The sequence below is a fragment of the Leptonychotes weddellii genome, chromosome 10 (genome assembly GCF_054177405.1).
Source record: "Leptonychotes weddellii isolate Sample4059 chromosome 10, ASM5417740v2, whole genome shotgun sequence".
NCBI classification, from domain to species: Eukaryota; Metazoa; Chordata; class Mammalia; order Carnivora; family Phocidae; genus Leptonychotes; species Leptonychotes weddellii.
In genome coordinates, this window is record NC_138378.1 from 71577258 (window position 1) to 71592418 (window position 15161).

The 15161-nt window shown below is 38.1% G+C and overlaps 1 protein-coding gene across 2 annotated transcripts in view; it reads right to left on the reverse strand.

Moving 5' to 3' along the window:
* The window catches only part of SERTAD2 (SERTA domain containing 2), a 105622-nt gene extending 90905 nt beyond the window's left edge, over positions 1 to 14717 (reverse strand). The window contains exon 1 of one of the 2 annotated variants that reach the window (XM_081833603.1): positions 14051 to 14717. Coding sequence is in view for 1 of the 2 variants with exons in the window: in XM_081833601.1 (XP_081689727.1) it covers positions 13769 to 13815 (47 nt within the window). In the remaining variant the exon portion in view is untranslated. Of the gene's footprint in view, positions 1 to 13768; positions 14010 to 14050 lie in introns of those variants that run through there. The other variant, XM_081833601.1, reaches the window with a different exon arrangement.
* Positions 14718 to 15161: the final 444 nt, after the last annotated feature.

Below are 15161 nucleotides of genomic sequence, written 5' to 3' on the forward strand. Positions count from 1 at the left end.
AAAAAAAGAGTGGTCAAATGCCTTTATGTCTCTACTGATGATCCTAAATTAGCCCAAATAGAAAATGCTTCAGTTGTCATGATACTGCTCTTACGGTGCATAAGTACTGCAAAGAACAAAACCAAAAATTCATGACCCATGTCCGTGTAGCACACTCACCACTTGGTAGTCACTATGTTAGCGATAACATGTGACAGGAGCCGCTGTGTAACTTGACCATGCCGAGAAGACAGGATCGTCCCTGTACTACCAGGTTTTCATGCTCAGTTGGGAGAAAGACGGGCTGCACCACCAGCAGAGTCCATGACTTGGTTCACAATAAATCTAAATGTATGGCTAATTACAGACAAATTTTCTGACAATCAAGTTTTTCAAACATAATACAATTCCAATACTCTCAAATGACCCTTTGCTTTTGTCCAGCTACAATTTTTTTAAAAATCACTTCTCAAACTCAAGTTGACCATACGTATCCCCAAATACTTCACGACTCAGTCACATAGCATATAGTTAAAGATGTATAAATTGAATGGCACAATGCTCAATATAGCAAAATGGACTCATAGCCCTAAAATTTTCCATGGCACTGGGTCTTCCAGAAATAATAACAAAAATGATTCTCCAAGTATAATCTCTTTTCCAAATAATTTTTAAAAGCCACTGTAAATATATTATTCTTAGCTGGTCAAAAATTTTTCATTGATCATGCTGTGATTTTCAGTCAAAATAAGAACTCCATATGTAAAGTGAAAACAATAAATGATTTGGGACAAAAGCAGTGTGCCCTCAGAATCTATTCCATACAACTTTAGACCCCACACATAAGAAGCTCCAAGCAGAAATCAGAAATGATAGAATCAAGAAAGAAACAAAGAAAGCTCTGGCAATTACTCTATCATTAAAGTCCTGAGTAAAAGAAGCAATTAATGCACTGCTCTCCAACCCACTATCACTTAGATTTGTGTTCCATTCTCTCAAGAAGCACAGTTGAAACATTTCTCAGTAGGGAGTTATAAAAGTTGAGTCAATCCCAACTGCTTAGCCTTGATTGTTTTTTACGTGCCTGATTTTCTGAAGACAGGAATACATGCCGATCTAACTACTAATCCCGGCAATTAGTATGGCCAACTGTATAGCTATGAACAAATGTTTCCTACGTATGACTCCTCACATCATGGCAAAGCCAGCCTTACTCTAGTTAGGAAATTAAATTTTAGTTTCAGCTTTTGGATCTCGATCTTTGCTTTCTTTTCATTTCTTTTTTTTTTTTTAACACTGGGTAGTGGAAATAAAAATAAAATCTGGTATTAGATGGGAAACAACAGCCATTTCACTTTTTATTTTAGCCTCTGAGCTACTGGTAGCAAACCTTAACTAAACAGTAAAAGCATTTGTTACACAGCAAAGGGAATCCTGTCCAAAAGGCTTTCCGGCAAGGTACTAAAATTAAAAATCCGCCCAAACAAAACCAAGTTTCATAAGTTATAATCACATGTCACCCTTTTTTTTAAAGAAACCTAATAGCAGATTGAGGAAATGCAATAGAAATTTCAAACTTTTTTTCCCAAAACTCTAGCACTTTTAACTAAAGTTATAGCCACAGCATCCCTTATCTGGCTTCTTTAATAAAATGATAATTTATTTCAGAGTTCTGCTTTGATTGTGCTGCTTCATAATTAAACATTTATAGAACCTTCATTTGAGATGTATAAAAAGCATCAACACACACTTAAATAGTTCCTTTAAAAAATATCCCTCTGGGGGTGCCTGAGTGGCATAGTCAGTTGGGCGTCTGACTCTTGGTTTTCACTCAGGTCGTGTTCTAGGGTCATGGGATTGAGCCCCGCTTTGGGCATGCACTCAGCGCTGAGTCTGCTTGGAGTTCTCTCTCCCTCTCCCTCTGCCCCTCCCACCCTCACACATGTGCTCTCCCTCTCTCTCTGAAATAAATACATCAATCAATCAATCAAAATAGAAAATATCCCTCTGGCTGAAATGATTCATGCCAGCAGAAGGTTTGAATTATGGATGGAACCACTCAAAATATGACCATTTTCAGTATTCACAGAGCCGACTAGATCAATAGATGCTTCATCAACAAAATTAAAGACAAAGTAAAAAAACTGTAATGGAAAAAAGATGAGCCAAGGTTCAGCATCTTCCAAGTCAGGAGAGACACTAGACTTGTCACCATTCTTCAATTTTCTCGCCATGGAGGTCAGCAGGAATTCAATATTTTACTTGAGGGGTCAAGAAGGAGCAATAACTTCCCTTTAAGAGTGATCCCATCGTTTAGGAAGAAAATTAAAAAACAAGGTGGTGATCTTCCCGCATGATTGGGTTATAATAATTTTGCAGAACTTCACAGGTGTTTCAGAAGTGCTTTAGAAATTCCATAGGGAGAAAAATATGACAATCCTTCTCTACATATTTTGAAAAGGGCATGCCTGAACAAAGACCCTCCAGTGTTCACACATATTGGAAAACACCATTTTGGAAGATGACTTTCTCACAGTGGGTGAAAGAAGGTTCAAGACCAAACAATAAAAAAAAAAAAAAAAAGATTTGCTGGTAAACAAGACACAATTCTTTTTAGAAAGTAGGTTCTGAAGAAGTCAGAGTTGCTAAACTACAATGATAAGCCTAGATTTGCCCAAAGTATCAAAGATCTGGTCTATCCTGGACAAATAAGATACTGTATTTCAAATATAGCATTTTATTTTGCTGACTTTTTCAGAGGTCATGGTGCATTTATTTTAATAAAAGGGGAAAATCTATCTCAACCGTGTTGTTTTTACAGATAGTGACATTAAAGAGATTTTTGCTCACATTTGATCCGGATCTTGATAAATACATACCCACCGTTGACAGTTTCCCTTCCCTGGCTCTGCAATAATATAAAGTGAAGTTGAAATATATAAGGAAAAATAAGATGGGTCAAAATAGGTTAATGGAGGGTATCTGACCAATCTGCAAAGTTCACATAAAATGTTTTGCCTTACATACTGAGGTGAGAGGACACGCAAGGGACCAGTTAAGGGAGAGTCACTTATTATGTGCTTACTAGTATGTAGTGTGGCAGTGTCAAAAGAAGACAGAATTTTTTATAAGATGAACAGGAGAGAAATAAAATAGGAATTAGCATTATTAAACATCAGCTTTGTGATTGTTGCTTTACTTATTTTTAGACATCATTGTTCTTATTTTACAGCAAAGAAAACTGAGGCTTGGAGGAGTAATGAACATTGTTAGTGGTATACCCCACGTCCGTTCCTCCCTTCTTCTCCCTAAGAAAACCCTAATCCAAGTCACTGGTCCAGAAGTGGGTAGAGATGTCCAGACAGAAAGACGGACAGTCCACACCTGTGGGGAGGTTTCTGACTTCATCTGAATCCCATAATATATGGATGTGAACCAGCTTGAGGAAGGAGCCCAAAATAAAGTTGGAGCTGGTAAGGAGTCTGGCACAGCAGGAAGATGCTAAGAACCTAAACTACAGAATTGACCAACCACGGAGCCTGTCCTACCTCTGGATTTCTTGTGAAATAATAAATCTCCTGATCACTCCAGTGAGCCTGAAGGTAGTTTCTGACAGTGTCCTAACTGATACAAGAATTTTATTTCTCCAAGGTCACCTGCAGTAAATGGCAGAGCAAGTGTTTGGACCAACATCATTCTGGCTTGAGACTGGGCTTTTTCCACTAAACCGCACTGTGGCATGAACTCTGGTAAGTGTTTTTTCTCATGACATGATCATGCGATGTGAGAGCTGGGAAGGATCTTACCTCACCATACATTAGGAAAATGCACTTACCTCATCAAAAGGTTTTAAGCAAACACAGAGGAGAAACATATCACTAGCAAGAATTCCCAGAATTTCACATTCTGAAGAACTTCTCATTTCATATGCATTTAATTTTTAGTAGAATATGAATTCATATGCCTTTAATAAGTGGAACTGAGCTCTTAAAGAGCATTCTAAGTTATTATTAATTTTCTTAGGTGTGATAATGGTATTGTGTATGTAGGAGAATGTCTTTATTCCCAGAAGATGTATACTGAAGCATTTAATGGTAAAGAGTCATGATGTCTGAAACTTATTTTCACATGGTACAATAAAGTATGTATGTAGAGAAAAAAAGGAAGAGTGAGCCATAAGGCAAACACAGCAAAAGGTTAATAATTACTGAGTCTAGGTAGAGAGAATATGGGTGTTTGTTGACTTATTCTTCCAAGTTCTCTACATGTTTGAAAGTTTTGCAGTAGAAAGTTTGAGTGTGGGGGAATATGGTGTGGGAAATAGTGTGGATGTACACTGGAATAATCTGGGGACTTAAAAAAAAATACTTAAATGAGGGCCTCACCCCGGGGTTGTGGCTTGGGCACGGGCAATCCTAATGTGTATCATTGGTATGGTAGAAAGAGCCTGAACTTTGAAGTCACAACTCGGATAGTCCCAATCCTGTTAAGACAACTCTGAAAATTTTTCTAGACTATTTTTTATTCATGAAAAATCATCAGTGTTTTAAACTTAAGCATTAATCCAACAATAAAGAAATTTCCCTGAAACATACATTGGGTGACATAAGGAATATTCAATTAATAGTAAACCATCACTAACCCTTCCGTGCTGTGCTCAAGACCATGGGGCATGAAGAGTGGAGCAGACTTAGTTCTTCCTAAACAAATCTACTCATACAGTCTATGGTTTCACATGCCAAAATTCAGTTTATAAAAATGAAAAAAAAAAGGGAACAATGTTTAAGAGGAAGCATTAAGCTATTTAACCTCTTTTAAGAAAAAGGTCTTACCAAAATCATGTTCTTTACTCCAGGCCAAAGATGAGTCATAATCTGTTAAACTGTAAGGAAAGGAGGACTTCTTGAAAAATACACAACTCCAATTCTCTAAGTTCAAATGTGTGCAATTTACTTAAAGATACGCCAGTGAGTCTTACATATGGAAAAAAGCTCTCTAAGGTCCCATATCTAAATTTCAGCTGGCGCATAGGCCTCCTTAGTTCTATTTGTCTTTCTTAAAATATATGTGTCTGGGGTATGGGATAGAGGTGAATAAATGGTAGATAAAATAAAAGGAGAAATAAAAAAACAAATGACAAACTTTAAAAATATAATTCTTATAATAGGGATTTTATCTTGAAAATATACCTTATGACTTAAGTGGCTTTTAAAAAAGTTTTACTGATATACAATAAATGCACAGATTTAAAATGTGTAATCTGGTAAGTTGTGACATATGTATATACCCCTGAAACCATCATAGCAATCAAGATAATGAACATAACTATCCTAGGCAGCCTTTCCAATCAAAGAGATTTGTGATGGTTCTTGCCCAGATATAGTTTTCAGGAAAAGAAATTTTTTTTTTCCTTTAAAGATTTTATTTATTTTTATTTGTCAGAGAGAGAGAGCACAAGCAGGGGGAGTGGCAGGCAGAGGGAGAAGTAGGCTCCCTGCTCAGCCTATGTGGGGCTTGATCCCAGGACCCTGGGATCATGACCTGAGCCGCAGGCAGATGCTTAACCAACTGAGCCACCCAGGTGTCCCCAGGAAAAGAAATTCTTGATAGAAATTGTTATTTAAAATAACAACAACAATAACAACAATAAAGAAATCTATACACAAGTGTCCAAATACTTTCATCAACAGATAAAATATACACTGATGTTTTGGATTTTTTTCCCTCTAATTTAATCTAAGAGACAAGCATTTGATGGATTATTCTATCTTAGATTTAGGTCCAAATAAACAAACAAGTGTACTCTAAAAACAAAGAAATTCTTAATATTTTCAAATACCCAGGGAAATGAAAACAAAAGCCATAGGCACACAGCATTATGTTTGAGAATTTAAATACACACATGTATCAAGAATTTTGGCTAATTCTGAAGCAAAACAATTTAGAAAGATTACATCTACATATTATAGCAATACATACAGACTTCCTAAATTTGGCATATTAGGCCCAGAGCATGCCTATGTCACAGGTAGGGCTGCTCCAGGCAAAACTAAGGAAGAAAGTGTATCTCCAGTAACCGACAAAAGCCTCAGTCTACCCTTCTTTCCTCCCTTCTCAGTGTTGCTTCCGCTTTTCAGGAAACTCCCCTTGTTTACAGGGCCCTCATTAATATATCAGTCTTCCTTAAACTATGGAAGAATTTGTGGCCCCAAGAACCTAAACCATATCCACGGTATCTATATATATTCCATTCTCAGGCACAGTTTCTGCTTCCCACAGGCATTGCTAGTGAATCAAAGAAATGGCCAGGATGTGGGCTTCGTTCCCTCTCCTTTCCCTTCCTTGCTGAGCAGTTGCAGTAGCTAGAAAGGGGACTGCACTACCCTTAGGGGCCTAAGGCACAAAGAAAGCCTGCTAATCATCTTTGCCCCAACTGAACAGGAAAGATGGGAGTCCCATGAAGGCCAGCCAGGGCCTCCAGAAGGCAAGTCCATTGGACCTAGGACTCAGCTTACTATTGCGGCCCACAGGAGACTTCCCACCAACCTACATCCCATATTGCCTAATACCAGAGAGTTAATGTTCACGTGGGGATCTTTTGTCTCCCCAAATGGACTGTGAACACCATTATGAACAGGTGCCATGTCTTATTAGTCTCTGATAACCCCAAGCACTTGGGACATGTATCAAATATTTACAAATAAAAATTTAAAAATAATTATATGATATATCATATTAATGCTATTTGTACTGCTAAAACACTTAGATATATCTAATGTCTGGGGTGGAAATGTATACTAAGGGTTTTATTTGTTTCTTTAAGAAATTACATGGTTTTGACAATCAGGGAAACAAAAAATTAGTTCTTTATGTACACTAGACAGAGCAAACTTAAGATTTTCTTGTTAATTGTGCAATATAGCTGAGATGACTACATTTCCATTGCGCAATTTTCAGCGTTACACATTTTTTTCAGGCTCTGTCACAAAGAAAACAAAGCAAAGGGAGAAAACAACTTTAAAAATGTAAAGAAGAGGTGCCTGGGTGGCTCAGTCAGTTAACCATCTGCCTTCGGCTCAGGTCATGATCTTGGGGTCCTGGGATCAAGCCCTGCATAGGGCTCCCTGCTCAGCAGGGAATCTGCTTCTCCCTCTCCCTCTGCCTTCTGCCCTCCGCCCCCCGCTTATGTGGGCCCTCTCTCTCTTTCTCTCTCTCTCTCAAATAAATAAATAAATAAATCTTTAAAATAAATAAATAAATAAAATTGTAAAGAAAACCAAGGAGAAATTTCAAACCCTAACCACTGGTAGGTTTCCCAGGGTTCATAAATGAGGATGATTTCAGGATTTCTAGTGGAAACATCCAGCAACATTATAGGTGTTTAATATTTCAACTCAAACTCAAATGATAATTGTCCATTCAAATGGAGTTTTGTTTCAGGAGTTAGGATTCCTTTTATACCAAGTCGAAGGACATAAAATCCATATGAAGAAATCTTACTTTTTTTTCAGAATATTACACAATGTTTAGTTATGACTACTCCATATAGTAAATAACAAGCTCTATACACACCACAATGGTTTGGAATTTAATTTCTACAAGGACAGGAATATTTGTCTCTTTCTGCTGTTATATATGTGCCTAGTAAGAATAGCTGATACGCAGTAAGCGTTCAGTAAATATCTGTTGAATGAACAGAATAAATGAATGAATGGAAACCAGGAATGGGATATAGGTGAGCAAAAAAAAAAAAAAAAAATCAAATTTTTAATGAGGCATAGGTTTCACAAAGTACAATTTCTGGAAAAATCTCTTATTTAATCAACTCTAAAATGCAGTTTATCTAACCTTATATTTGAATTGTTTAAATTAAAAAGTAACAATGAACTGTTTGTTATCTAAATCAAAAGGAGGAGTCATTTTGTTTAATCAAATTGAAAGGTTTTCTGCTACTGATGTCTGAATAATGTCAGATATTTAGGGAAACTATTAAACATTCTCTCCAAATCAATGGATTTAGGTCCTTAGGAAACTTTCTACTCAAAGGATTTTTATGTAAATCTTTTTTGTTTAAAAATCCATATTCATTTTCATACCCTTTGATTTTCTGGGTGAAAAGAACCCTTAAAATCAAAACAAAAGTTAACTCAAAGGGATACATTTCATTTGAGTTGAAGCCATGGAAGACAATAAAGCTGATGGTTACTTCACCAGGAACCATTAATCATTCAACAATGGTGAACCCTGGAAAACCTCACAGTGGACATGGTCTGATGATCTGTCTGGTTTTAAGGAGTTAACAACAAAACAAAACAAAGGAGCTGCTCTTCCCGTTAATGTGATGTTCTCAGGCCAGCCACCCCCAACATGGTCAGGTGGCGATGGTCATTGCTGAGACAGCTCCAGAGCTCACCAGCGCCCCGGACGCGGAGCAAAAGGAGGACAAGGCTGGGATGTTTGAGATGTTTCAAGGTAATGTGGACAGAAAAAGATGCTGTGGGTATCCCCCAATAAAAGAGATTAACAGAAAAAGTAGTAAATAATAAATATGTCACAGTTTTCCCTTTTCACCACCTCACATAAGCTAAAACTTGGTTGTAGGTTTACAAAATAGCTCCTGAAGTCTTGTGTAGATAAGATGATCAGAGAGCTCATCTGCTGAGATAAGGCAGAGCAAATTTTCTATACAGAAAATTTTATATTTTGCCTCAGTCTCATAAAAGCAGACTGAACTAAATGAAAACCCCTACTCCATATCTTATACAGAGGCAAAGGCAAAAGAGAGCTAAAGAAAAAACCTGCTGTGATTGAGGAAAAAGAAACCAATGCAAAAAGAAGATGGGAGCAAATAAGAAAGATGCTGCATTAAAAGAAAGACAAACTCGTAGAAACTCTAAGAAAATTGAAAACAATGGCAGGACAAAGGGAAGAGGGTAGTGAAAAACAGATCAAATTTAAGTAAAGAATGGACTGTTTTGATCATTTTATTTAATACGTTAAAAGTAAACATTCAGTACTATATAGAGTTATACATACCACCACACAAAATTATAAACATCAATGTAGACGTCAAGTTCAAAAGTGGAGAAGAAAGCTAATCGTTCCAAGTTTCTATCAGTTGGAAACTGAACAATAAGGACAAAGGACAATATATTTTTTTTTTTACATGTATTTTTTTTTTATTATGTTAATCCCCATACATTACATCATTAGTTCTAGATGGGACAATATATTTTTAAAAGTTGCTTTCTGTTTAGCAAACTTGCATCTGAGGATCATTGTTCCCTATACTTAATATTAAATGGAATAAATATTATTTCTCATATGTCCCACTTGTCTTAATAGGTCTTACTCTGAGTACACTAGAATTTCATTTCCACTTAAAAAAAGTGAGTAACATCATGAGGTTGTGACCACTCTTCTCTAATAACCAGGGAGAGGAAAAGCTAAATTCAAAAAAACTTACATAATGTGCTAACTCTGGGCTTTTGACTTTTAAAGACGGCTAACTCATTTTTAGGGACAAAAGAAAAAAAAAAAAACTAGTTGCTTAACACACAGCCTTTCTACACGTGTCTTCACTCACCTTCCCAAATAAAAGATTAGCTGGAATAAATTAAATCCTCCAAGCCACTATACATATTCTGAAATGTGCACATTTCACATTTGAGGTACAAAATAAATGAGCATAAGGAGAGGTCCTACAGCCAAGTAATCCTTTTGAAATTTGAAAGTAAATAATGTGATTAATTTTTCTCTTTGAATATAACTTCTAATGGAATCTGATATATCTGAACATTTTTTTTCCTGCAATGCATGAGCAGGTTTTACAAGCTTTAACTTAATAAAATGATTTATCTCGTCGATACATACTTTGTTCTTCAACATCAACATCTGCTATAACTCAGGATACACCAAAATTCAGTGTTAACATTGAAATCCCATTCAATTAAACCAAAGTTCCTTGTCTCTTTAAAAGGTACCTTACATATTCTTGTGAACACACCAGTAAGAAGTCTCTTCAAATACAAAGTTAAAAGGAAAAATGCCCTTCAGACAAAAGATCTAAAAGGTTACAATTTTTAAATAATGATAAATAAACATCCATTTCTAAATGCTAATGTTTATTTTGTATTTGCTTGCATTTTGTCCTTCTCCAATGCTTTTAAAAAGCACTTACAACCCCTACAAAGTCCTCTCAGAGTGAGGGCAGAGTAACTGCCTTCCCTCTTCCCATTGAAAGGATAAGAACATGGGGAGTAGTGGAAGTGAAGTGTACGGCTCAAGGTCACGTGCCAATCAGTAGCACTGCTCAGTCTAGAACTCCATGGACCTCAATTCTAAGTTTGTCAATAGATCATGCATATATTATTTCCCCTCCTTTTGATCACTAGCAGAGTACACAATTATCCATTTTCTTAATGTTAGAAGACAAGGATAGAAATCACAAGTCCTAAAAGTTATTTCCATCCCTCTCTCCTCTTCTTTCCACACAGTTCTTCATCAGAAACATTGCTTTTTTAAAAGTTGGAGACATCATATACATCTGTAAAATGCTAATAAATACTCCAATGCCTTCACAAAAATGTCAAGGGAAAGAGATATGAGCTACAGAAACAATGTCATGATAAAATGTGTCAAGCGAAAAATAAGCAACTTCCCATCTCACAGACCAGACACTTAAGTGTAGTTTCTGAGTCCATAAGTCAATGTTTTTAAGTTTCATTTGAGATAGGCTGCTTTAAAAGTACATGGGGAAAAAAAGGGCAAGTTTACTAAATTGATTGTTTTAGCCAATAAAAATGCAATATATTCAGCTAAATGGGGTAACTGATGATTTAGTTAAAGAAAGGATTATGTATACAGAGTTATCCACGGTGTAGTAGATAGTTCACATATTTGAAAAGTTTTAAACAATGTTATGAAACACTGTACACTCCTGAGTAGATCAGTATTCAGGTTTCTTTGCTGAGGATATCTCTTTCATGAAAGCCATTTCTTGCATTTTATAATTTCAGAAGGCACAGTAATTAAACTGCATTTTATTGACAAGTAAAACAGAATGATTCTAGAAACGAAGCAGCTGGTAGGCCCCATCAATTGTGCTTATTTAAAAAAATATATTCCCCAATTGTGCAATGCCTATTAAGTGTGCACTGAAGTTTAAAGTTTAAGGGTTTTACTTACTAATTGCATATACCTCCTTTATGATTCCTATTACACTATTTACTACAGCTATTTCAAAAGTTAATTATTTATTAAGACTGCTCAAGAAAAAAGAGTCTCACTCTTGAATGGAAAGAGAAGTAAGATTTGGTCCTTAAGGAAATGATGTTGCTTTATTTTCACAGTGAGAGTCTGATAAATTCTCTTTATTAATTCTGGCCGGGCTAGCTCAGTCGGTAGAGCATGAGACTCTTATTATTAATTCTGAAGCCAATAAGAACATCATATTATCATTTGGGACATTCAAAATAGAATCTGTATAATTCATATTAGTTGTAATAACATCCAACTTAGTGACAAAGTTTGGGAGACAGAAAGTCTTACAATAAAAAACGGACATGTCAGATGACAAAGATATTCAATATGCACTTTTCAGACTATTTCAAGTTTAATTTTCAAAATGAAAAGTATGTTCTTCATAAAACATAAGTTATACTGTAATTCCCTTCACTTACTCTCTATTTACAAAAATAATAATTGAGAATGTAAAAATTCAATTCAATACTAATAATAGTATTCTCCACACTATCACTTATGTCATTCCACTACTCATAAACAACTTGAGAATAACAGTATTTAATTTATTATACAGCATCCATTAAGCTTCTTTATGTACCCAACACTCTGCTAGGCACCAGAGATTAAATCACAAATGAAACACTATTCTCACCCTCAAAAAACTTTGTTTAGTAGAGGAGAAAATCACGGTTAACAGCAAATGTGTGATAGGTACCATTATAATAGAGGTATATACAATCTGTTATGCAAATCTAAATGAAAGAGGGACTGACTCAACTCATCTAATAACTAAATTTCATAAAGATCCATATAAACTCCAGTTTAAAAGTATAAATCCAACAAAACATCATGCATAATGATAAGAATTCTGCTTATTTCATTGACGGCAATAAATCTTTATCATTACCAAAAATTTACTTCTAAAAAATACAGCCATCCATGTTTCAAGATATACAAGGAACAAAAGAGAATTAAATTTGAAAAGACATACCAAACACTAGTCAAGACCTTTGCATAAATTAACTCACTCTAACCTCACAATAACCGTATGAAGCAACTGCTGCTATTATTCCCATTTTACAGATGAGGAATCTTAAGTTAACTTGACCAAGGTCACAAAGATAACAAGAGGAAATTCTGGGACTTGAACCTAAAGAGCTTGGTTCTGAAGGCCACACTTATAATCACTTACACCTCCCTGCAGATGGTGATGATGATGGGACAGCTAACACCCAATGCTCTGTGACATGCACTCTCTTATTTACCTTTATAGCAACCCTTTGAGGAAAAGTCATCCTTTCCATTTGCAGGAGAAAACCAGCACAGGCCAGGTTTGAAACTTGCCCAAGGTCAGACAGCCATCAAGGGTAGGCGGCAAGGTTCAAACTCAGGCAGCAGGGCTCCACTGTGCTAGAAGGCCTCTCAATGATTCAGTCTTAGACTCATGAAAAAGGCCATAGAAAATATTTATTAAACAATTCCAAAAGGCTTTGTATAAGTCTTCTAAACACTTTGAAAGGTTTTGGGGCTTATGACAAGCATTTCCTTACGATAGCTTTTACATCTGAGTCAACATTACTACTTTGGGTTCATCATAAACACATTTCTGCTCTTTAAAAAGAAATCTTTCTGTAGAAACTTGGCAGATTTCAGTACAGGAACAGTCTATTCTTTAAAATTAAATTTAGTAACAACTTATTCTGGTTAGTCTGAAAGAGAAGGAGAGAATGAACTACTAAGAGGCCTTTCCTGTACTTTAATATTTCAAAACATGTTTGGTTTGGCCTAATTTGAATCTTGTGGACAATGAGACCAGAACTTGATTCAAAAAGAGTATTTCTGAATTTTTAAATTTTTAAATAGGCTGAATTCTCACAAGTGACCTCAGAAGCCGATTCAGAGTAACTATTTCTCATAATTTTTACTTTTATCTCAAATTAAATATTAAAGATGCATAAGGCAAATATTAAAGATACATGTATTCTCATAAAGCATATATGGGCAGCAGGTAGCTGTACCTTTGAGTCACCCACAACCAAGGAACAAAATTAAATTTTACAAAATTCTGTAGCATGACATTGCTTAAGAGCAATGAAGTATACCAAAAAATGGATATCAAAAGAAAAAAAAAATCCATATTTATCCTTAACACATCCCACTGTGCCCTGGGACTGAGAAGTAAAAAATTCTGTGTGGTAATGCCTCACTTGAATAGAGGTGAGATGAAGATGAAGTGTCAAGCTGGATTTCCATCTTACCTTGCTTTCCTCCAACAGGTTCAAAGACTTCATAGTCTTTAATACTGAATTCATATTTTTTTTCAAAAGGAAACCCATAAAACTATTTTAAAATAAAAATACTAAGCCATGCCACTAGGCAACCTGTCTTCCCTTGCTCTATCCCCACACATTCAAATTAGAAATATCTTTTGCTTTGCCTTTATTAAATAAAAGTTTAACTTTGATTTAGAGTAAAATGTACCCATTAGACGTTTTACACTTTTTGCAGGTCATAGAGTCTATCAGATCCCATCGCTGACTATTACCGCTCACTAAGCATCCTGAAGACAGAAAACATGCCATTACCGCTCATTTTGTAAGCGTTATAATGCCCCGATGGTGGAAGTCTGGCAATACCTAGAAATACAGCAAAGCTGGTGAATAAGGAGTCGAGGGGCGGAGGGAAGAGGGAGCGAGGGAGGGAGGCAGTCGCCACCTCAAACCCACGCCGGACCAGGAACCTCCAGCCCACAACGTGATCCCTGCCCTCCCCAAAGTGGACCGGCTACATTTTTCCAGATCCCCCCAAAACCCAAGACGGTACTCACCCTTCTGCGAAGAACTCGGCACCGGGTCCAGCTCCGAGACGGGTCGGGGTGGCAGCGAGGGAGGGGACGTCTGGGCTGTGGGCGGGGGGTGTCGGTGCGTCACTCGAGTGCGGGACGGTGAGTTCGAGGGGTGGGAGCGGAGAGGAGCAGGGCAATCAAGTCACCGCCGAAAAAGGAGGAGGGGGAACGGAGATGGGGGTGGAGAGCCCCTTCCCTAAAATAAACCCACCGGCCCCTGCGACCCCCTGCCCCAGGGAGGGAAAATAAATCAGGGGAAATAATGGACTGACAAATCTCTAAAACGACGAGGAGCGAGGAACAGACTTTAATTTAAAGGGGGGAAATTGAGCGAGGGCTGGAGGGGAGATAGAGAGAAGTGGCTCTGGATCTATCCCATGCCTTTGCAGTCCCCAAGCAGAGGCGGCTGGCAGAGGGGAAGTTGCAGCGGCTCCTGAGGAGAGGGAGGAGGAGGAGGAGGTTACACCGTAACAAGTACAGACAGACAGCCATGGATCAGAGGGGCGCTTCGAGCAGGGGCGGCCGCGGCGGGGCGAGCGGCGGCGGTAGCACCCCCTGCTCGCTCGCTCAAGACATTTAATTGGATTGATGGGTTGTGCAGTGACTCACAGACTTTACAGAGTCGTACAGCAGTCCCCGCCCAGCTGGACAGGGGAGATGCGGCGGGGACGGGCGGGGAAAGGGGGCCGAGGAAGAGCCGGGAGGGGAGGAGGCGACTGAGAGGGCGAGGCGTTGGGGGGGCGGGGAGCGGAGCGGAGCGAGTGGCGAATGGCGAATCCCGCCGCTCCGACGGGCGTGGGCGTCGGCCAATCACGGCGCGACTCCATAGGCGGCTGGCTTCTCCCCTGGCCCAATGAGTCTTCTAAGGACACTGCCGCGAAGGGGGCGGGGGAAGTGGAGTGGGGGGTGGGGAGAGGTGGGTGGACGTTGAAGTGGGGGGTGGAGGGAAAGATGAGGCGCCGGAGACCGGCGGAGTCACTCTGCCCTCCTAGCGCCAGAAGTGCGCCTTCCGCCAATCCGAAGACTGCGTGGGGGTGATGGACACAAGCGTGTGACCAATGAGGAGGAGAAGGTGCCGCCCCGATCCAGAGGG